The sequence below is a fragment of the Antechinus flavipes genome, chromosome 1 (assembly GCF_016432865.1).
Source record: "Antechinus flavipes isolate AdamAnt ecotype Samford, QLD, Australia chromosome 1, AdamAnt_v2, whole genome shotgun sequence".
Classification (NCBI taxonomy): Eukaryota; Metazoa; Chordata; class Mammalia; order Dasyuromorphia; family Dasyuridae; genus Antechinus; species Antechinus flavipes.
In genome coordinates, this window is record NC_067398.1 from 703,713,058 (window position 1) to 703,736,939 (window position 23,882).

Consider the following 23,882-nt stretch of genomic DNA (forward strand, 5'->3'; position numbering starts at 1 on the left):
AATATCCTCTTACTTTAAAAAATTTGACTTTTATTTATTTCTCATCCTTGAGTTGTAAAAGTCACAAGCAGCTTCCTAATTGTAGTGTAGAAAGGAAGAGAAAGAATTTAAAATACAACTAGTCTTAGTGGCAGCTAGGTGGTGCAGTGGATAGATCACCAGACCTGAAGTCAGGAGGAAATGAGTTCAAATCCAGCCTCAGACTCTTGACACTTACCACCTTAAGCAAATCACTTCATCCCAATTTTCTTACCAAAAAACAAACAAAGAAACAAAAAAACCCTACAACTGGTCTTTAAATTGTTTCCCATGGTACCGGTGGTTATATGAAGATCACTTATGAACACAAGACACTTGAAATATTAGTCTTCCATACTCAAACTGCTATTTCAATTATAATTTTGCTGCATTTCATATTATCAATATCCAATAAGAAATCAGTAAATTGGATGACTCATTTGTTGAAAAAAGTTCTATGAATTTTCCTGCACTCCTTAAATCAATAGAGAATGTTGACTTGGATTGATCCTTAATATAAGGATCTTAGAACTTAGTGAATTTTTTATTTTTGAATGGAATCAATTTCTTGTAATTCTGTGATTCCTTATCAGAAGCCATGGAGGAGAAATGTCAATTCCTCTTTACACTCCCTAATATAGACTGTAAATGATATATTCTTTGAAAAGGAGGCTCCCCATTTGATTGAGAATACTTAAGAAGTGACCCCTATTAACTTCCTCTTGTGCCTCAGCACAGATTGAAGCACAAGTCCCACTACCAGACCACAAAGTGTTACAGAGGGGAGGTGCTTCTTAACCCCTCCACAAAGCTACAGAAGGGTTACTGGTATAAGCTAGTGGCACAGTGCAGCTCCATGAAATACTAAAGCTTCTTGAGAGGTGATGGATATACTTGGGTCCTTGGATGGCAGTTTAGAAACATCACCCCTATTTAAGATAAACTCTTTCTTCCATGATTCCTTGTACAATAAAGCTTCACTTTCCTCTCTCAGCAATCATATTTTCCACATCACAAATCTGGAGAGGGAGGGCTCTCAGAGACTTAGTTTGGTAGAGTAGAAGCCAAAAACCACATGGTCCACATGGTGTTAAAGGCAGAAGTTGATCCCAGGTTTCAAGTTGAGTATAGTCCCTCCTCTGAACATCCCATAGATGAAAGGGATCTAAAAAGTCGAGCAGTAAACTGTACACCAGCATTCTACCAAAATAATACAAGTAAAATGGGAGAGGGACAGGATCTAAGGAAAAGAATGTGTCCTTTCTTTAAAAAGAAATGCAAAAATTACATTTTAAAAGGATTAGATTAGATTGTAAACTCTCTGAGAACAGGGAGTACTTTTTGCCTCTTTTTGTATCCATCCATTCACAGCACTAAGCATAGTGCCTGGCACACAGTAGGTGCTTAATAAATGTTTATTGATTGACTGGCTGAAGGAAAAACCTGAATTGTAAAAAGTTATTTTCATTTGGGAGGCAAGACTAGAAAATGAGTTAGACAGGAAACTCTGAACTCATACATAAATTATAAAAATACCAGTTGAAGCACTGAGAAACCAGACACCTCCATACAGCTTTGAAGTGCCACGTACAGCCTTTCTGATTACGTTATGGTTTTTTCGTTAACCATAGAGAAAAACAAAATTGTACCTTAACTTATGCTCAGAAAGCACAAATAAATATGTTGTTAATGGCAAACCACTGAAAATTCAGTAGCAATGATGAGTCATGCAGTTAGAAATGCACCCTTCTTGTAATCTGACACTGATTCCTCCTTTACATGCACACCATTATTTTTGAAGCCAATTAACATGTCTTCATCAGTCCACACTACACCCTCTGAGTTAAATAGGCTGTTCGTTCAGGTTAGCTCCAATGTTCACTCGCACCCAAGGACCACCCCCCTCCCCCCAGCACCCCCATTAAAGCTCTGTCTGGTTTGTCAAAGTCAAAAGCAGAAGAAAAACAATGACAAACTTGACTTTATAAATTAAAAGTATTTGCACTTGGCTAAACAAAGGCATGGTCCCTGATACTCTGAACCAAGAGCAAGAGAACAATTTAAATGTTTAGCTACTACTGCTTTTAAGGACTAAACTGGGCAGAAGTCTGATTTCCCTGTGAGGGAGATTTTGATTCTTTCCTTTACCATTAAAGAGAGCTCAAAGCCCAGTTACTTTTATAAGCAAAACAACATTATTAACTGCACTTTGAATCAAGACACCAAGAGAATTAAACTGTGCTGTTAATAAGTGGACAATTTCAACTAAAGCTCTGCTGCCATGGAAATGGAACCATCTTCTCTATTACTGGATTTTGAACATTATAGATAAAAAGGTCAATGACCAGTCCACCAGGTTTTTTCCCCGGCTACAGTCTATTAACTGCTTGTTTACAATCCAAAACAATTCTAATTCAAAGAAGAATCATAATTTACAAGCCCATCTTGTTTCCATTCCATGATTTCAGCTCCACCTTTGCAGAAAAGTTAATCTTGTTATTAAGAGAGAATAGGTCTCCATGTTCTCTTTTTGTCTTTGAACAAAACCACGTGACATGGCTCAGAAGGTCCTGTAGGTGAGAAACTCTTTCATTTTCTTGGGTATTGGCAGTGCTAAGACTTGGTAAGTTGTGAGAAAACTACGAAGGGCTTTTCGGCATAAGTGCTTCAGTGATGATAGGACCCTGGGTGCTGTCCAAAACTGGACATGGCCATCTCTTGTCCTGAAAGAAAATAGAAATCAAGGCACTGAATATTTTTAAGCTAACAAGTATGAATAACAGCTACTGCATGTTCAAAAGGCCGATTCAAATGCCTGTTCTGAAACATCATGAAGGCCAAATAAAATGTTTGCTTTAGAATCGATAGGATGAAGTGATTTTCAATAATGTATCTTTGTATCCCAATAACCATACATTTATAAATATAGCCAGTCCTGAAAACCTGGCTCACTTATTCAGAAGTAATAAGGAAAAAGGCCACCAAACAAATTCACAAAGTTAATTCTAACTAGACTCTTGATCCTGAGAAGTTTCCATGCAACTTCTATATCACTTCATAATACTGTGGTCTTTCAGTATAAGGACATATGACTGTCTATCACCACTATTTCCTATACCGCCTATTAAGTCTTCTAGATTAAAAAAAAAATGATTAATTAGGTACTGTGGCAGAGAAGCAAACACAATCTTATATACTTACCTCTAACTATACGAATCTAAAATCAATTCATCAAGAATGTTCACAACCCCTTTGGTGCCTTTAAAGATGATCTTTGAGTTGTTGTGGCTGAAAAAAAGTCATCCTCCAGTGGCTGCTCTCTGCTATGGGCCTTCTAATTCAACAAGAAGCCCCTTACTTCCTTTCTTTCCATCATAAGAGCTAGAGAGTGTTCTGCAAAAACAGCTACTTCATCAGTTTAAGTAAGAGATATATACATACCCTGTGGCAATAATTCCACCATGTGGAAAAAACGTGCAGCAAAGACCATTGGTCATAGGAGCAAATGCAACTGGAGTTTTCAGTTCCAAAGCCCAGATCCTGAGCAATCTAAATGAAAGAGAAATATAAAGTTATTTATTACTTTAGTGACTGAGATTCAACTGTAGACAGAATTGCAGACATTTGTGTAGACTCCCTCAGGAGTTCTCGATGACAATTCAATCCTCCTCTGCATCCATCTATTACCTGTCATCTGCCACTGTAGCAAGGTATAAGCCTTCTGGAGAGAAGCGCACTGATCTCAGTGAGCTGGCATGGACATCACGGGTGTAATCCAACTGAGAGTCTAACACGTGCCTGGGGGGAGGAAAAGAAGGAGCAGATTTGCTGTAGTTGTGACCAAGCCTCCTATCCACTTCCTCCCAGCAAACAGGCAAGCCCAAGTAAACATCTCGACCAGTGGTCCAAAGAGACAGACGTGCCTACTGTGTGTCTTAAGGGAATAGGCACAGAAGAACCCTAACAAACTGATGGGGTTCCACTTGGGCCAAGATATTAATGTTTTGCCAAAGTATACATTTCCTTGTGTAAAATGTGTCAAAGTTCACATTTCCACCATAACCCTACACAACTATCTTCTTCCCCTAATTATGATGGTCACAATTCTATTGTGAACCACAATTCTTAGGTAAAATAGAAAAAAGAAGAGTTTGTAGGAACAGCACAATCCATTTTGGAAACCACAGTTTAGCTCAGAAAACCCTACTCTGATAGTATCTGATCAAGCGAACATGTTAAACTCTGATGTTTCCCAGGGTCAGTTCTAAAGGAGGGCAGGCCCTTCAAACAGAGAGATGGCCAGAGAGCTCATGAGTGACGTCCCAATCGTACACATACCCCTGCTGCAGAGTCGCATTCTGAAACCATCTTTCTACCCAAGGGTCTCTCTGGCTGCCCCATCCCTTGCCTCAGACCACAAGGTTCCCATGGAGGCTCCAAGGCGGGTCTCACATCATCTAGCCCACTGGAAAGTTCTGAGCAGGGGTGTGGTCCTTACTGAAGTGTCCTCAGCTTCTCTCCAGTGTAGGGATCCCACATGATGACACTGGTGTCATAGGAAGCTGTAACAAGCAGTGCCGAGTCAGGTGAGAAGTCACAAGAAACCACGCTGCTCTGGTGCCCCTCTAGCTTCCTAATGAGTGTGTAGGACCGCATGCTCCAGAGAAGCACCTGAGAACAAGAGCAGGAGTCAGCAGGAGAGAGCAGGGCTCTCACAGAAAAGGCGGAGGCTCCCCACCACCCTGCCCTCGCTGTGTGGAGCCTCACAAGAGGCTTAATCAAAGTTAGTGGCTCTGATTCCCTGGGATCTCCCACCCACCCAGGTTACATTCCCCCAGGTGGAAGAGCCGAGCAGGTCTGGCCTCAGCAAACTGAACCGGACTGAGGGTTAAACCCCTCCAAAGTCCTCCTGATTCTGACAAAACATTCTGTTCTCACTCAGTCCCAATACTTCTATTCAAAGCCCCAGACTTTCCCTCACAAACATAAACACCTTTCTCCTGAATGGCCAAGAGGTCCTCTAGGAGCCCCGGAGCCCCACAAAGACAAATCTGGCGCTGGCTGTTCACAGCCCACTGGGGTTGTCTGTCTATCAGCCTGCTAAGCTAAACCTGAGAAGTAGCCATTAAACTGGAGTGGGGCTCTGGTGACTCCCCCCCCATGGCTCTGGCCTTCCCCAACCTCGTTTAGTGTGTATGACACAAGACTCCATATAAATGCGGCATTAAAACAAAAACAAACTACTCCCAAACTCAAACCTGATTTTCTGGGTCCTCATCATTGACTCAGCCATGTGAAGTTTGAGAGCCAAGCTGAAAGAGCACTTCATTACTTTATCACATAAAACATCCATTAGAGAGTATCTCTGGGCCTGGATCCTATTAGCTGACTGTAACTACATCAAGTGAAATGGAAAAGATGGGCTCGCATCCATGTCCTCACTTTAAACTCTGGACCCTTCAGCCAACATTTTGGAGAGCCTGCTTCTTTCACAATGTCAAACAAAGAGATCTCCTTTGGGGAAAGGCTCAGCTTCCCTGCCTTCTCCTAACGCCAGGCACCTCCTACACGCAGACGCCCCTCCGTAGCCCGGCCCAGAGGCCAGCAGAGCGTCCACAAGAACCTCATTGTGCCTTTCATGATCCTAGTTTGTCCATTCTCCAGCCCACCAAAGGGTGCTGCGGACGCCTCTTCTGGCTGAGCGCAGGCAGTGGGAGAACAGTTCCTAACATGGTGACTTACGGACTTCTCTCCTGCTGCAGAACACAGCATGCTGCAGTCCGGGGAGATGGAACAGCAATAAACCCACTGCAGATGGCCAGACAGCACCTGGATCTGTTTGCCTGTCAAAGAAAGAGAAGCAAACAGTGATTCCATTGTCAGGGAGACTGAGGAAGTGGCGACAGGGGCATCCAGGCCTCACAACAGACATCCCACTCTCCACTGAGCGTGAGATTCTTAATGCTGTTAAATCTGGTCACATATTTAGTTAAGTCACCAGAATACATGAGAAGTAGGCCAAATACTCCCTCAGGGAATCACAAACACTTTCCAGGGAGCTTGGGAGCACAGCATGCTTTTCATGTCCACCTGTTTCTCCTAAGTAATCTCCAATGGCTGGTCTGTTTAGACTGTTTCTTTACCCCTCACTTCTCAAAGTCCTTAACAGAGTGATTTCTCATTGCTTTAAAAATCAAGTTCAAATCCCAAAGACTCAATGGTTTCATTTGTTAATTCCCTTTTTACTAATAGATAACACTCTAATGAATTATGAAAAAGCCATTACAATTATGTACGGCCATAACACATTCAAGTTATAAGACCAAGTTATCAACTCTTCAAAGAGATGACTTAGATAAATATGCTTATGCAATTTCCCTCAGAGGAGTGATATAGGAGACTATAAAACAATGGAGAAAAAAATCATTCATTTCACTACATTTTTTCAAAGGAAAAAAACTGCTTCCCTCCCCCATTTCCCTGGAGACTCTTGACCATTCACTTCCCCACTTACCTGCTCCATCTGAGGCCACATATCACCTCTGGCCACCAAGCATTCCCCAAAGATGTTCCTTCCTCATCCTCCCACCCAAAACCTCTGACAGCTTTCTCATACTGCTCAGATAAAGACAACTACTTCCATTCATCCTAAGTGATAAGCGTCTGGGGACAGGGTCACCTGTCGCTGGTATGTCACTAGTATGACCAGCAATACTACCTATGGGTGCCTGACCTTTGGCAGCTGCCCTCTACCTGATGCTCCAGTTCTTTATTTGTAAAGCAAAGAACTTGAACCCAGTGATTTTTTAAGTTCCTTTCTAGGTCCAAATTTGGTCCAAATTCTTCCTCCAGAATGCCACTTTATTTATGTACTTACCCTTCTGTACCCCCTGTCTCAGAAAACTAAGTTAATTCTTGGCATGTACAGAATGCCTGCCTTCTCATCCATTCTGACAACTCTTTCTATCTGGAGTTCTCACACAGCACCTTCATAAGATCCTGGGACACTTTTAAATTTAAATAACTAAGGTTGTATGTATATAAACAGCATTTAAATGAAAATGTTTTAAAAACTTGGAATAACTATCACATAAGTAGATAAAATGCATTATTTCCAATCCTTTTGAAACAAAAATGGCTATGACAGAAGGTAAACCAGAAGCAGAATTTTATAAATCCAACACAAAAGAAAAATACAATTTATTCTCAAATAGCATTTATAATCGGCAGCTAAACAACCGACTACCAAAATTATTCAAGTTTTAACACTGTACAGGAAAGGCCCTTTCCCCAAGGCCAACCATGAATGTCTCATTTGTTCCCTAAATTACAACATCTGCCTGTTTTAAATTATGAAGGACAGTGACTCTGAAAGAGCACAAGGCCGCCACACAGCACCAGGACCTCCAGTGGCTTCCCCGGCTTCTAATAGAGGAGCGAGATCCTTTCTTTCAATGGTGTGAAGGGAGGCCACTTGGTCATGGGTGGGAAGCTATGAATCAACTCTGCCAGGAATACTTGGAGGGGAGGGGGTCTGCCACCCAGTTTTCTGCTTTTCATAGAGTCACTTCTTCTTTCCTATCCCTGCTCCTTTGGGGACAAAAAGAGAATGCAAACATATTTTTTTTTTCATAATGTTCTCTCTCCAAGAAGGGACCAACACTGGTAGATCCCTCTATAGGACTTTGTTCTAGGCATATTTCTCTAAAAATATGAAACCCTTTTGCCAAGGAAAATTACACTAAGCTCTGAATGCTCGTCAAGGAGTTTATTGGTAGATTGTTTTTTAAAAAATATTTCTAATAAGGAACATAACTTGTGGGTTCAGCACAGCCATTATTATTAAAGATCTAAAAAAGATTTAGATCCAGATAATATTTTTCCATTTTGCAGATGGGAAAATGGGCAGTATTTTCTTATAACTCAGGTAGCTTTAGCACATCCATACCATCTTTATTTAGATCCCAGATTCGAAGAGTTTTATCTCTTGATGCAGAAACTAAAATTAAATTTCCACTGGGTGTGAAGCTCAGATCTCTCACTACATCCTGGTGGCCAGACAGATTCAAAAGCAGTCGCCCTAAGGAAAGAAACACGTTCATTAAATCTTTTGTGCAGGTGATGTGACTCTTGCATTTTATTCAAGAAGGTGAGTAAGAGGGTCACTGCCACAACCAAAGGCAAATTAGCAACCAGGACCCCACTAGAAATGGGTAAGTCACTCACCCTAGACCTCAGTCTCTCTCATGGGCTTCCAACCTACCTGTCTGCACCTCCCAGATTTTGATCTGTCCATCATTGAGTCCCGTAGCAAGAATAAGGCAAGAGAAATCCAATGCTTGGGGGCAGACTCGGGCCCAGAGCTTTCGACTAGGTGGTGATGGCCACGGACTGAAGGCCAAACCCCAGACAATCTGACCACAATCCAATGTCTTTTCCTTTGGGCTGCCTCGCCCCTTGGGATCTGTTTTGCTGCTTCGGCTTTTAGGCTCAAATGCTCTGGGGATGCTGTAGGAAGAAGCAGTTTCTTAATCATTCCTTACTTTTGACATTAGAATTTCTAAATCTTTAAAGTTACCAGAGAACAAGTGGGCTAGATGACTCTACTTTTTATTCCTTCTGAGAGTCTCACTGGCCTTTGCTCACCTTCATTCACTCACCAGAGGCCTGCGGGAAGGCCTGGGCTAAGGCTAGGCATGGCACCAAAGAAGCACCTATCCAGGGAGTTCTCTGGAGTTGGGAGTGCAGAAAGAAAAAATGCAGTTATCTTTTTGTAAGGTTGAAAGACTCCAGGCCTGAATGTAAAACTACCATACTCTATAGCCCCACTTTCTTAAACTATGGTTCACGACCCCATAGAAGGTCTTATAACTGAACATAGGGGTCGCAAAACTATGATAAGTAAATGTTTAAATTATATATCTATTTTATATACCTATATAACTGGGATCATGTAAAAATCCCTCAGGCGAAAAGGGGTCATGAGTGGAAAAAATTTAAGAAGCCCTCATCTACGGGAAACAAGCCAGAACTACTGAGGATTTCCAGAGGCAAAAAAATCTAGGCTCATCCTTATTCTGTTGAACAAATCATAACAAAAAATAAAAATTAAGGTTTTTAATGTGCCTTAGAAAGAGCCAAGAAAATAAAATTCTGTCCTTGTTAATGCAACTGGTTTAGCAAATATCCATTCCCCCTCTTTTCTCCACTGTGCCTAAAAAGGAACATCTTTCTCTTGATTCCTCTGACAGATTCTAACCAGGGGCAAAACCAATGAAAAATTTCACTCTAAAGCCACAAAGATCACACAATATTCTAGAGATAAAAGAAACTTCAGACATCAAATGACTTGCCCCGTATCATAATCATCCAGTCAGTGAGAGAACCAAAACTAGGGCTCATCCAGTGTTCTCTCAGCGACATCAGATCATAAAAGATGAAAGCTAAGCAAAAACATAAGCTGTGGAAAACTGACTTCCCCAGGATTTTAATCTAAATATGCTGGAGTTTATTCCTGTTGCCCTTCCTTCCCCAATTCCAAGACCAGAGACCTTCCAAAACTTCCAATGGGGGGAGAATCCACTCTGGACTACAGTGTGCCATAGGGCAGAGCTGGAATGGCCTGAAGACTGGAGTCTCAGTACTCATAGCTATGACTTTGTCATTTCCCTAGACTTCTTTGTCTCTCCAATCGAAAATCTTTTCCCAGCCAGGAGAAGATAATCTACTCTGGGGTGGGCTCTGGGATGGAAGTCAAGCTGAGAATTCCAGACCACAGAACTGACCATCAGGCAAGTCCAAGAAGAATTAGTTTTAGAAACAGGGTTAGATACAAAATTATGCCATCTTTCCTCCCTCCATGCCCTCCACTCCACCCTTCCCTCTTCTGCTTACAGACTGATAAGCCAATTCACATGCTGACTATTACTGTAAAGGGATCAACAATTCACTGTCCCTAGGCCACTTACAATTCAAAGCTACAGACGATCAAGCTAGATGTTCCCTTCCTTGGTCACTACATCATATTCCTTTATAGTCATCAGCACCAACCCCATCCTTTCTATGACCCTATTCTACTCTCCACCTACCCTCCCAGTATGCTCCCCGGGTTTTTCATATTAGATCTATAGAAATTATTTTATATATGTTTTGTATTTTATTTCCTACATTCTCCCCAATCGAATGTAAGTAAGCTCCTTGAGAGCAGGACCCTTTTTTGACTTTTGATTTTATATCAAATAGCACCTATCAAATAGCAACAAACTCAATAAATACTTGTCAAATTGATCAAACTGACACTGAAAAATAAAAAGAAACTTAGTGTTTAAGTTAATTTCTATGTTTACAGAGATCCTTAAAATTTAAATGTCAGAGCATCCTCAGATACACAGGCAGGACTGGAACCCTGCTCCTCCACCGTTCTCTATGCTACAGTGAGACTCAGTGCTTCATAAAAGTTTCAGGCCAGCTTTTTAAAAACATGTCTCCTATTTCTATGTAGATATTTTTCTCTAAAAGCAAAAGCCTTATTCCTGAAAATTCTCACAGAAACCACATAATCTAAATGTACTCAAAGAAACACTTGGCTGGACCTTATTTTCCCCATCTATAAAATAAGGAAGTTAGATCGTGCGATCTTTAATACCTCTCAGGCCCCAAATTCTGGGACAATGATACTTAAAGAATCATTTAGTGAATTATTTTATTAAGTAAATAATTTTTTTCTAATCTGTCCATATTTTTACCCATCATAGAGAGTATATTTGTACCTATGATTGTCTAAGGAAATCATAAACCATTCCCATTTACTTTCATTTAACTTCAATCCTTTCTTATTGAAATATAGCAAAAATCTCCATTTTGCAAAATTTAGCTGGCTTGCCCACATTTATTTGGCTAAGAAGTGAGAAGTGTTAGAATTATAGCCCCGTTCTCTCAAATCTTAGTTTGATATATTCCCTCTAATCTAATCCTAACAATGGTTAGTTTTGAAAGAGAAAGGAACAGAAACAAGAGACTTACTTTGGAAGTAAGTTTTATAAAAACTAACGCTTCTTTTTTATCGATTGGAAAGCTCCATGTGTAAAAAGCAACACAAAAGACTGGCTCTCAGGATCATGACTACTCCAGAGATCTACTCCAGGGCAAAATCAGTACCCAGAAGGAGGGGCATTTGGTTTTGGAGTTCATGGAATTCAACTATAGTATCTACTATACTATCCTTATCCTAACAGGTTATTATAAACTTTTGACTTCCTGGTTTCTGAATTTGGCCAACATAAAAAATGTTAGTAGTTTAACACAGTACAACAATATACTGAAAAATATTGGATTTGAAACCTGAACACCTGAGTTCAAGTATCAGCCTTACCTCCCTGAGCCTCAGTTTGCTCATCTGTAAGATGAGGGAATTGATCAGAAGACCTGAGATCTCACCCAACTCTAAATTTATAAGATCTACAAGAAGAGCTTTATATATAATTAGCATTAAAAGCTGATTAATCATAACTAATTATACCTATCCAAACAACAGGTCCTTAATGAGTGTTTGTGCAAATGTTTATGAAAGATATTAATTCTTCCTCTCCATCACTGTTATCAATTTTTGGACCATTTTCAGCTCCCCCATTCTTCCACAGGGAATACCTCAAAAAGAATTTGTTTTTAAAGGTTTAAAGAGGACACATGTTCAGAAATAATCAAAACCAAGCACATCTAAACAACTCTAGTATTTTGAGCAGCCCTTCTCTTTTAAAAGAGGATGGCACACTACTTACAACTGTTCCTCAAGGGGCCATGGAATCAGCTTGACAATACAATGTCCTTGAGACCAGGCAAACCAGGAACCATCAGGAGAAAAGGCAACACTCCAGGTCTCACAACTTGATTTCCAATCAAACTGGTGTGGGCGTCCTGGTTTCAGCTCAGCCAGTAGTAGGGGAACCTCTGAGGAAGAAAATGGCATGGTGACTGAAACCAAATTGTATTTGAATTTGGAGCCCCAAAAAATACATCCTCTCTACCTAAGTAGCTCAGAAATTCTGTAAATAGCCTGCCCTGGGACTGATTACCTCTGTCTGTTTCAGGGCTCTTCTATTTTTACTGTCCCAGAGCAATAAACAGGAGCCACAGTTCACATTCCATCCCAATTACTCAAACTCTGGGCAGGGCAAACTATCAGTTAGTTATAATGTAAGACTAACCTTTGGACAGGTGACTATTACAAACTAATGTCAAATGTTTCCCTTCCCTAGATTGTTCAAAAGATGAAAACAGCAGAGGTAAAACATGAAAGCAGTAGAATATTAAGCATGTTGCAGATTCTAAGATCTTGGGGAAACAAACAGAAAGGCCCTCTCATATAGTTATTTCAATCACATGCCAAAGAAAATCAGACTTGTAACTTTTCAATCAATTAAAAAACATAAAGATGTAGAGGAAAAGAGTGATAGTCAAGTTCCCATAGTGCCTACACTTTCTTGGTACTCATGGAGTTTATAATGGATTAAAGGCAGCCAATACTCATGAATATGTCCACTTTTACTGTATATTCTAAAACACGATCACAGAAGTAAAAGTCAAACCCCTTTAATCCTAAAGACCTGAATGCCAACATGGCAGCAGCGACTCTTAGGTAGAAAAGAAGCTGATCATACACCATGGAGGTTCGTTACACTAGGGCTGTCTTAGGTGGCTACAATCCAAGGCAAAGCATCCAGAATATTTCTGGCCCTTTTGAGACCAGTTCTGGAATGTGTCCAGCCCAATTCTGTATATCATATTTTAGGAAACCCACAGACAAGCTGGAGCTTCTACAGATGCGCCAAATGAGAACTGTGTGGTATGTGGTCTCATCGGGAGATGACTGAAAAGAAACATCATAATTATAAAGGGTCTGTCAGAAAAGAGAGTAGCTTTATTCTGCTTGGTCTCAAGGGCAGAAGCAGGATCAAAGGGGAAAGCTGCAAAGAAAAAGATTTAAGATGATTAGGAAGCATTTCTCAACAAGGAAAACTGTCAAGTTGAATTCGCTCTCACTGGAGATCTTATAAGAAGAGCTAGCAGTCATAGAGCACTGAGCTTTGCAAAGGGCTTTACATGTTATTTCATTTGATCCCCACAAGAACCCTGTAAGGAAAGTACTATTTCCTCCATTTTACAGATACAGAAACTGAGGCTGTAATAAGACTTCTGCCCAGGGTCACAGAGTTATTAAGGGACAGGATTTGAATTTAGGTCTTCATGATTCCAGGTCCTTACTACCAAGTTTCCACTGCCAGCAGAATGTGGATGACTGTTTATTGGGGATGCCACAGAAGGATTTCTTGGTCAGGACTGACCTGGACTAAAGAGCTTCCAAGGTCTCTTGTAGCTCACTGTTAAGATCTGGAAATCCAGAGTCTCTAATTTAAAATCCAACCTGATATTACAATTCATGTAGTTGACAGTTCAACTCTTAGCAGACATTGATTTAATGTAGCTAATTAAGGATCACTTTAGTGCTTCCAAAGATCTGTGTTCAATTCCTCATATACCTGAGTGATCTAACAGAAAAAGTATTAGATTTGGAATAGTAAGATATGGGTTCAAAACCCAGCTCTGTTACATAAAACCTGTACCATTGACATAGTCCATTCTCTCTGAGCCTCAGTTTCTTCACCTGTAAATCAAGAAGACTAGACTAAATGACATCTTAAGGATCCTCTCAGCTCTGAAAGTGGGCTTCTCCACATGTGCAACTCTCCTCCTACAAAGATGATTTTGAAGAATGACCACAGCCAAAAACATTCATCACCCAGTGGTTAATGTTCTCATAATGGAACTTAATGAGGCTGTCATGTGCCAACACTTGAAGCCTCTCAAGTTTGGGAGAGCCTCCCAGAGTCCACTGGCATAGACTTTTAAAACGGGAATTGGCCAAGATGGAGCAGAAAGGAGAAGAGACAGGGTGTAAAGGCCTGACCTGGGACAAGTAACTACTTCATCACAAAATGGTGAAAAGAGCTCTAAATCTCAGGATTCCTTAAAATATGGATTGCTTCTCCATGTTACAATAAGGCATAAGATAAAGCACAACCTTCATGGAGAAATACAGGCTTATAAAAGAAAAAAATATATTCACATATATATAAATATAGTCACATATATAATTCAGCAAGTTCACATTTTTGACCTACTTATAATTTATATGTAAAAATATGCACAAAATACAGAGTTTTTCTCTCATTTTATATACGAGGTGTATACCTGAAAAATTATATTGAAAGGAAATTTTATAGGTACTAAGGGAGATTACAATTTATTTGTAGCCTATGAATTCTTTTGCCAAATGAATCTTTTTAAAAAAATAAATTCAGGTTTTAATATTGACTCACTTAATATAACATGCATATAGGCATAAGACATATGTATAACATCTGAATTTGTTTTCACTTGCACATCAGTATAAAATAGAAACAAATGAAATGAGAATAAAATGAGTAATTCACTGGACAATATATATCTCAAACATGCATATTTTGTCAAGCATTTTTTGGACCAATTCCTTATGTTTTCTTCAGTTGGTAATTTTAAAATGCTTCTTTATCCAAATGATATTAAATCCACTCTTTATATAATGCCTTATTATGTACTCACTAACAATGGTGTAGCAAACATCAACCAATCTAGGGGAAGATTTCTTTATTCAATCCTGGCCTATCCCTAAGTCTTCTTCCAAGAAAAAGCTATCTACACTCTTTGTCTATGCTTTCTCTGCCCTCTCGGCTTAATTTCTTTTCAAACTGGCTTCCAACCCCATCATTCAACTCCCAAGTTAATTCTCTAGAGTTAACAGTGATCTCTTAATTGCAAAATCTGGTTGTCTTTTTTCAGTCCTAATCTTTCTTGATCTTTTACTTCTCTGCTGTATTTGATACCATTAACCAACTTTTCTCCGGGATTATCTTTCCTCTCTGAGTTTTCATGACAATTCTCTCTCCAGATGCTCCTCCTACCCAGTCTCCCCAAGGCTCAGTCCTAGTCTTTACACTAGTTCTCTAGGGCAAAGTCAGTCCTTAGAGAATGAGATTTGATGAGCATCTCAATGTCAATGACTCCCAGATCCAGTCCCAGCCTCTCCCTAAACTTCAGACCAGCAACCCCAATGGTCTATTAGAAATTTTCAGTTCAATATCCCATAGACATCTAAAATGCAACATGTCCAAAAGAGACCCTATCTTTCCCCACTAATCTACATGTCTCAAAATTGTTTCTATCCAAAGCATCATTCTTCTTCCATTGTCCCGGTTGATAACTTCGAGGTTATAATGGACTCCTCATTTACTCTCCCTTATCCCATATGTACAATTGATGGGATACAGTTTCTATGGGAAACATAGCAGTGATGAGGTCCTATGAATTTAGGGTGCTTTTATTCTAATAACATATCTGATTCTAAAGTCTTCTGGCCTCAGAATAGCTCTACAAACATAGCTGTCAAATACAACCAAGTTCCTGAAACAATAGTGAATAAATGACTCCTCAGTTCTATCTCTAGGCCATAAAATTAGCATATCAGTGACAAGAACTGGATAAATTTGTCTCCTGGGTTCTTTGCTAAATTCTTGGAATTTAGCCCTCTTCAATTGGTATTACAATTACAATAAACTTTGCCCCTTGATCTGATGATGGGTTCAAGCTCGCAAGTTCTTTTGAAATACTACACAACATTGGATTGCTACTCCCAACCTTTTGGGATCTTCTTTCTGAACCTCAACATTTGGTGGCCCTATATGAGAGAATGGCCTCCCCTGGCTTGATTCCCTCTTTGTCAAGATTAAGTTCCCCATTTTTTTTCCCCTCAATCCTATAGCTGAGACATCTCAAGCAACTCAAAGAAAGTTGTCTGGATTGTCTTGAGCTTTATGCTTAGCAAATTTTCCTTGACTGGGGATGCTGAGACTTGGAAATTCTTTCAATTTTTGGCAAAGTTCCTAAGGAACCTTTGCCATCTTTCCACCCTCTCTGGGATGCCAAAAGAGACAAAGTGCTATTTGGTAAACAAATTTTATGGCTTTTGGCAAAGATGGGACAGACCTCTTTCATGTCATTTTTGTATGTGTATGTGTCTCTGTGAAGAATGTCTGTGTCATGTTTGTTCTGTGAGCTAGATTTTGTTATCTAGAAAGATTTAAAACACAACCAGCAAGGAAAAAACTTCTATGCTATACTTAGAATGCTAGGAAAATTTCTTAACATCCTTGATTCTCATCTTAAAAAAGGGGAAAAACCTAACTTTAACCTTAACTCTGGCCAAACTGGGGGCTACGAAATAAAGTTGGCTAATTAAAATCAAAACAACATCTTAGCAGATTCTCAAGGTTTTGAGAGAAATAATTGAGAAATTTGACAATTAGCCATTGTAAGACTGAAAGAAAAAAAAATTCCTGAAACATTAGGGATAATCTCAGGAATTTACTCCATTCCGAAAGAAAAGAAATAGAAAAAACAAATGCAGTAAATAGTAACTTTTTGCTAACCTTTCTGATAGGGTATGACTTTTAGGGGAAATATAGCAATAATTTTAAGGTCCCCTGATCTTAAGAGCACTTTTGGTCTAACAATCTGACAGTGATTCTAAAGTCTTCTGGCTTTAGAATCAATGATCCTGAGGACCTTACATTGCTATTGTTCTAACAATCTGTCTGTCAATAATTGTAAAAATCTTCTGGCCCAGAAATATAATATTTCTTCCCTTAGACTTTAGGGAAGATATATTAGGGATCCTGAGGCCCTCTGACCTTAGAGTGTTATTGTTCTATAATTCTAAAATCTTCATGCTTTAGGATAATCCTACAAACATTACTGACTGTCAGATACATAATCTGCTGGTCAGTGATAACCAAATTCCTGAGACCATTCCTCAGTTCTGCTTTTAGGCCATAAAATTAACATATCAACCACATGAAGAACTGGATAAATTTGTCTCCTTGCTCCTGGTTCTTTGCTAAAGTCTTTTGGAATTAGCCCACTTCAATTGACATTACAATTACAATAAACTTTGCCTTTTGCTTTGGAGATGGGTTCAAGCCTGCAAAATCTTTTGAGACACCTTGAAACACCAGTCTGCGAACCCCAGGACCTTTTGGAGTTCCTTATGAACTTCAACACTTCCTTGACTCTATTTTGTTCGGGGGTCCCCTTCTGGTCCTTTGGGAAAGCATCCCAGAAGGTATTAAGAGATCCTCTCCACTCCACTCCCCAGATTCCTGAGTGTATCTCAATTGTGGGGATTGCTAACAAGATCGAGATAGTCCCAAGTCCCTCCATTTGCTAACTCCTCTCATCTCAGATCAGATTAAGAAGAGAACACTAAAGATCTATAAGGAGTTAATGTCATCATGTTAAATCTAAAATTGGTTTTATATGTGGAACAGGAAGGATAAGGTAAAAGCCTTATCAGTTCACCTCCAAATATGAGATGTACAACACCTTTTTTCCCCCTTATCAAACAGCATCACCCATGAAAACACTAAAGAATAGTTGGGATGGGCAACAATAAGGTCAGCCTCTTCTCTGCCCCTTAATTTGTTAGCTTGCCAGTTTTCTTGAAACCATTAGGGTAAGCAAGGTCTTCGGTCTTGAGAAATGAACCTGATTCAGATATAGAATTCCCTAACAAGGAACGTGTTTAGTAAGAAACTATGCTTGTTTAATAATTGAGCCTTTGTACCAGGATAAGTTTAAACATATATAACACATTCTCCTATGGGTCCTGGTAAACTTTAAAAATAACATATCTGGCCCTAAGCTTCGTTTAGTAGAATTTGCTATTAGAAATGAAATCTCCTGGAACTGTAACTGATATTCTTTTGAGTTTTGAATTTGATTGCCTGATCATTAAGTCATTAACCAACCATTTAAGAGAAATGCTATAAGTTAGTCAGAGAATGCCTACCTGAACTGTCACAAATGGATGTCTTATCTGAGCAAGAGCTGAGAGGACAACCTTAGCGCAAATTTAGGGTTGGACTTAATTTGCTCAAGGTGGAATCCTTTTGACTCAGCTTCCCAATTCTGTTTCTTTCTTTCTCACCTGATTATTCCTGAGTCTGGCCATGAGGTGGAATTGTTACTGCGCGATTGGTTGTCAAACAGAACTAAGGATGCTTTATCCTATCATATAAGTGTGCTCAGGCTGAAGCCTGAAGGACCTGTTTTGATGCTATTATAATCATGTCCTTGTTTTTTCCTCTCATAGCAAATTTCTACAATCAGAGTAAATGGTCAGAAAAAGCCATGAGCCCAATACAAGTATCCCAGAGCACACAGGAAGAATCCCTGGCACCACCTAGCATGGCAGGTGCTTAAAGATACTTTCTTTTGCATACATTGCATACTCACAATTTCTTTTTGTCTTTGAAGGAGCAAATCCAGACAGAACATAACCCCCATCAATTAACATGGGCAATATCCATAATATGGAGGTAGCTCAGGGCTTCTGTGACAGCCTTCACATATTTGAACAGGCACTTGATCTGTAGCCCAATCGGAGAGGCTTCTCTGGGTGCAGCCATAAAAAACCCTTAACTTTCTGGCTTCTTGGAAAGATAGTTTCTTTCTCTAAAACCCCACTTTGCTCATCAGTCTGTTAAGTATTTGGGCTATGAATTAACTCCCATCTCCTCTTTGCTCACAATAGAGAGGAGGCAATCTTATCAGAATCTTCTTGAAAAAAATAGCTGCATACTTTCCTGGGCATAGTGGGATTTTGTAGAATCTGATTATCTAACTGTAGTTATTGCCAAGCCCATCCATGATTCTATTCAAGATTCTGACACAATTAGCCTCAAATGGAGCTCTGATCAGGCCAAGGCTTTTAAAACCCTGAAAGCTAAACCAATCTCTTGCCCAGGCCTTATAAAGTCATTTATACTATATGTTGATGAAAGTCGCCAGGTCCTAGGGGACTTGACTCTTGATTCAATTCCTAGCTACCCATCCCAGACCCTTTATGTAAAGGGCTGAAACTCTGAGTTGATGCACTGGAATCAGACAACCAAGCACTTAAGGCTAATTACCGATTGGACAATACTCTATTAGCATATGCTTGGAAAATGGCCCTTCTCACTATTCTGTGCTGGCTGGATCTTTTGCTGTATATAGATAATTGTAGGAGGGATTAGAGGGTGGAGTAAGACAAGCCAGGGTCACTTTGGCTGTGGATGAGGAGAAGGGAGGTTATAGAGAGCTTGCATCCATTCCTTTCCCTTCTCCCCCTAAAGACCAAGAATAAAGACTAAGGACTTTTGCTTATCCTGACTCCAGCTGATTCTAAGGCATCCAGGGTGCTGACATGGACTTCACAAGACCCCTTGCTTACTTATCAAAGAAACCTGATGCTTTTAGGGTGATCTCTCTGCTTAGAGCAGTGGCTGCCACAAATCTAAATGGGGAAGCCTCTAAGCTTACTCTGGGCCTAACCATTGAAGGTTCTAACCCCACACTGGGCTCAGAGCATTTTTGCCCTCACAGAACTTTAGAATTAGAAAAAGGTATGAGAGTGAAAATTTATACTGACTCCAAATATGCCTTTCATGTTTTGCATACTCATTGAGCCTATATGAAAAAAAAAAGCAAACTTTTGACAGCAGGCATGTATAAATAAATAGATAGATAAATAGATAAATAAATGAATGAATAATGAAGCCATCTTCAAGTCGCATGCCTCCTTTCCTCAGTCTGTAACCCACTAGGCAGGGACAGCTCTAGTCCCCTTATCAGAAAATGAGATCTTCGTCCCTTTGTCCCAAATGAATTTGGGTTCAAACTGCCTAAGAGGGGAAATGATAGAGTTCAGCTCCAAGGGGAAAACAACACCAATGGGGTCCCCTGAACTTAGGGTGCTTCTGTTCTAATAATCTGTCTGATTCTAAAGTCTTCTTGAAGAAGGGACCCCAAAACTCTAAAATTCCTTGAAGGAGAAATTCTTCTTGGACTCTGCCTCAGTGAGGGACCCCGCCCAAGGGAAACAAGATAAACAGCTTAATTCTGTTATCTAGATGGGGTTGGTTCAGTCCTGAGCAAAAGAAGTTCAACCCTATTCAATTAAAGAAACTCATTCAATTCTATTCAAATTCAGCTCAAGCTGAAACCCAGCTTGTAGCCAAAACTCCTATTATAAAAAAGCCAATCTAAAATCCTCTCTTTACAGAGGTTCTAAACATGTCATGCTATGCCATGCTATGCTAAGGAAGCCTCTGCCCACTGGATAATATTCTTTTCCAGTGCTACTCTCTCTTTATCCTCACCTATTTCTCTAAGGAGACTTTATGCCTCTCTGTTGGGATTTCTAACCCTTACTTCCCAATCCCTATTTGGGTTTGTAAATTCCTTTAGAGAGAATCCCTGCACCACCAGAAGGGGGTTCCCCAAAACTCCCTATCCTTGCCCCAAATCCCAAAGGGGTGCAGGGAAGCCAAACCTCTCCATTTGGTTCCCTGAACCCCAAACCTGCCACTAGACCTTACTTAAATATTTAACTCCCTGACCTCCAGAAACCCTAATCTCACTTTGGTTCCCTAAATCTAGATCTCATCATATTTTTCGTTCCCATACCAGAAGTCCCCAAAACTAGATGTCCTCATCATATTTTTGGTTCCCTAACTGGGAACCCTGAAAACTAGATTTTACCTCATCATTCTGACTTCTGGATAGTCCTATAAACATTGCTGACTGTCAAATAGATAATCTGCTGGTCAGTGATATAACCAAGTCCTGAGACAATAGTGAATAGAAGACTCCTCAGTTCTACCTTTAGGCCATAAAATTAGCATATCAGTAACAAAAACTGAATAAATTTGTCTCCTTGTTCCTGATTCTTTGCTAAATTCTTTCCGAATTTAACCCTCTTCAATGGGCATTACAATTACAATAAACTTTGCCCCTTGACTTGGAGATAGGTTCAAGACTGTAAATTCTTTTGAGACAATCTCCCGACACTTGTCTATAAATGCCAACATTTTGAAATCTTCTTTTTGAATCTCAACACAATCAGTTGCCAAATCTTGTTACTTTTATTTCTGTAATATCTCCCCCATCTAACCCTTCTTCTCTACTCAAAGAACTATTATCCTTCCAGTCTAATCCCAGTTAGTGGGAAAGTGGGAAAGACAACTGTCATATTGATGAGGTACAGATATGGGGTACCTAAATGAAATTAGGGTTTAATTGAGGTCTAGTGGCAGGTTCGGGGTACAGGGAGTCAAATAGAGCTCCCCTGCAACCCCATTGGATTCAGTGCAAGGATACGGAGTTAAATGAGGTCTAGTGGCAGCGCGAGTCCCCTGCAAAGGAATTTACAGACCTGAAAACCTAGATTGATAAAAGAGGTTTATTATGGGGTTTGGAAGTACGATTAAAGAATAGTGAACGAAATAGGTGAAGGTAGAGATAAGAAAGGCAGCAGAAACAGGATTCCAGTGGACAGAGACCCCTGGTGTGCCAGGTGTAAGGCTGGTATGTTTGGAACCTCTGCAAAAAGAGGATTCCAGCTTAACTCTTTTGTAATGAGATTTTCAGCTAAAGGAGCCCGTAGGTGGAGTCCCAAGTTGGCTCCTCGATGGATTTCAGTGGGGCCTTCGTCTGCTTGGTACGGGTTGGGAAACCTGAGCAGATCATTAGAATGGGGGCTGGGATAGACCTGGATTGTCTACTGGAATTCAAAGGGACCAGAATTTGTGAATCAAAGGTCCTAGCTTCCTGGATTGATAATCCATCAACTAGGAGGGGTTGGGAATCAGAAAGAAAGGAATAAATCAATTTGTAAAGGGACCACAACCCGCATCAATATCATAGAACTTAAAAATACAATAAGCATAACAAGGGACCTTGGCTTTGATGAAACCATTCTGAAAAATCTCCTTCCTTGGAAAGACTGTGTCAGCATCAGTCTTAAAAATAAGTACTAGAATCTGTGTGGACAATCAGGTCAAATGAACTAATGTAAGCATAAAGGCACTAAGGTAGATACAAAATAAGAGTCCACTGTCCTCTAGGACCTTGAGGAATCTCATAATGCAAACTGCTGTTAATAATGTTAAAATTGCTAGCCATATCTTTATTTTTGGTTACAAAGAAAAATGAATGCGTCTCTTATGTTATCTTCACAAGCTCCCAAGAACTCTCCTCACAGAGACAGTCTATCAAGGACAGTATATAATTCCAGACATAGTACAAGAAACAAGTTCTTATAAAGCTAGTTTCACTTTTTTGGGAAAATCAATGGGAGTTGTGAATCAGCAATTTGGAATTTCTCTAAAAATGTGACCAAAATGTCCATACTCTCTGGATCCCTTTGACTCTGAGATTCCAGCACAAAACTTATGTACCAAGGTCAATGAAAAGATAGTCCCCACAGACACGAAAGTATTTATAGTAGCACTTTCTGTGACGGCAAATAAATGTAATGGAATATGACTGTGTTGTGAGAAATGACATATATGATGAATACAGAGAAGCATAGAAAGATTTATATGAATTGATATAAAAAAAGTCAACAGTGTAAAGAATCAAGAAAAAATATATTCAATGGCAACAATGTAAATGAAAAAAAAATCTAATGTGAATGTTGCAAAACTACAAAAGAATAACATAACTTGAAAGATATATGAACACCCTTACTCCCATCCTAGTAGAGGTGGAAAGTTATGATTGGAACAATTTGCATATATTTTCAGTACTTTCCAATATTTTGGTCAGATTTGTTCTTTTCTCCCTTTTTTGTCTTTAAAAATAAAATCTGTTATGAGATGATTCCCTATGAGGGAAAAGGAATCTGGAGAGAATTATGGTGATCATGGTAATTTTTTAAAAAGTGACTTCAATAAAAATGTATTTTAAAAAGGAGAAAGAAATTTAAAGAGAAGCTGTTAAATGCAACATCCTATCTGCCTGAATCTTATATTAAGGGCCAGGACAAAAAATTTCTTTATAAAAAGTGTCATCAGTTAAGTATTAAATAAAAAAGAAACCATCAGATGACCCAGATATGAAGGCTAGCAAAACTGCTATCACATATTTCCCTAAATACCTATCTATTTCAGCAAACAAAGAAAATGCTATTTCCCATATTAAAAAGCAACAACACCCCAGGGAAAATGCACTGATTGAAAAATAAATTTACTGTAATCTCTATTTTTAATCAAACCACCTAGAAGCACATAAGTCTTGAGAATTCTTCTTCCTTCCCCTAAAAACCTGAACTCTTATCTAGTTCAATCATTATTTTCATTAGAGTAACAAAATATTCTGGAATAATGCTGCCACCACTAAATTATGTTTCCAGCCTGAATGACTAACTAAATAGCATAACAATTCTAATAGTATGATCCAAGGACTTCTGGGGGTCCCCAAAAACACTTTCAGAGGATATGTAAAGCCAAATATAGATTTTCATAAGACTTTTGTTTTTCTGATGTGGTGAATACCAATAAATATAACAATCTACATGAATAAAAGTTCTCTGGAGAGATCTTCAATCCTGAAAAGGAGCCAGAGAACCAATTTATAAGTTCTATTTTCTTCTGAATCTCTCATCTTAACCAATCATGTTTCAATGAAGTGTTCATGGTTTATAGTCATAAAGATCAATTCATCTGTATCTTTCTTCCCCCAAACAAGATTATCTACTTGCAAGCTCTGAGTTTCTGGACCAATCAAAAATGATATCAATTTATTCAAACTGCATGAGGTATTGTGACTGACAAGCACAAGGATTATCCTTTGTATGTGGAAAATCTAGTCTTCTCTACAGCAATGCTAGGGCAACAGTAAAAGCCTGGAGGGATTTAGTGTCAAGAGATCTAGGTTTGCCACATAAGTCA

The 23,882-nt window shown here is 39.4% G+C and overlaps 1 protein-coding gene across 2 annotated transcripts in view; it reads right to left on the reverse strand.

Annotated features, from left to right (window-relative positions):
• Positions 1-9: 9 nt before the first annotated feature.
• The window catches only part of WSB2 (WD repeat and SOCS box containing 2), a 29,047-nt gene continuing 5,174 nt past the window's right edge, over positions 10-23,882 (reverse strand). The window contains exons 1-9 of one of the 2 annotated variants that reach the window (XM_051972876.1): positions 11,796-11,891; positions 8,679-8,748; positions 8,282-8,526; positions 7,967-8,098; positions 5,761-5,861; positions 4,517-4,689; positions 3,706-3,816; positions 3,460-3,567; positions 10-2,741 (exon numbers count right to left, since the gene is read on the reverse strand). In XM_051972876.1, the coding sequence (XP_051828836.1) occupies positions 2,579-2,741; positions 3,460-3,567; positions 3,706-3,816; positions 4,517-4,689; positions 5,761-5,861; positions 7,967-8,098; positions 8,282-8,526; positions 8,679-8,716 (1,071 nt within the window). In that variant the 5' untranslated portion in view covers positions 8,717-8,748; positions 11,796-11,891 and the 3' untranslated portion in view covers positions 10-2,578. Of the gene's footprint in view, positions 2,742-3,459; positions 3,568-3,705; positions 3,817-4,516; positions 4,690-5,760; positions 5,862-7,966; positions 8,099-8,281; positions 8,527-8,678; positions 8,749-11,795; positions 11,965-23,882 lie in introns of those variants that run through there. The other variant, XM_051972875.1, reaches the window with a different exon arrangement.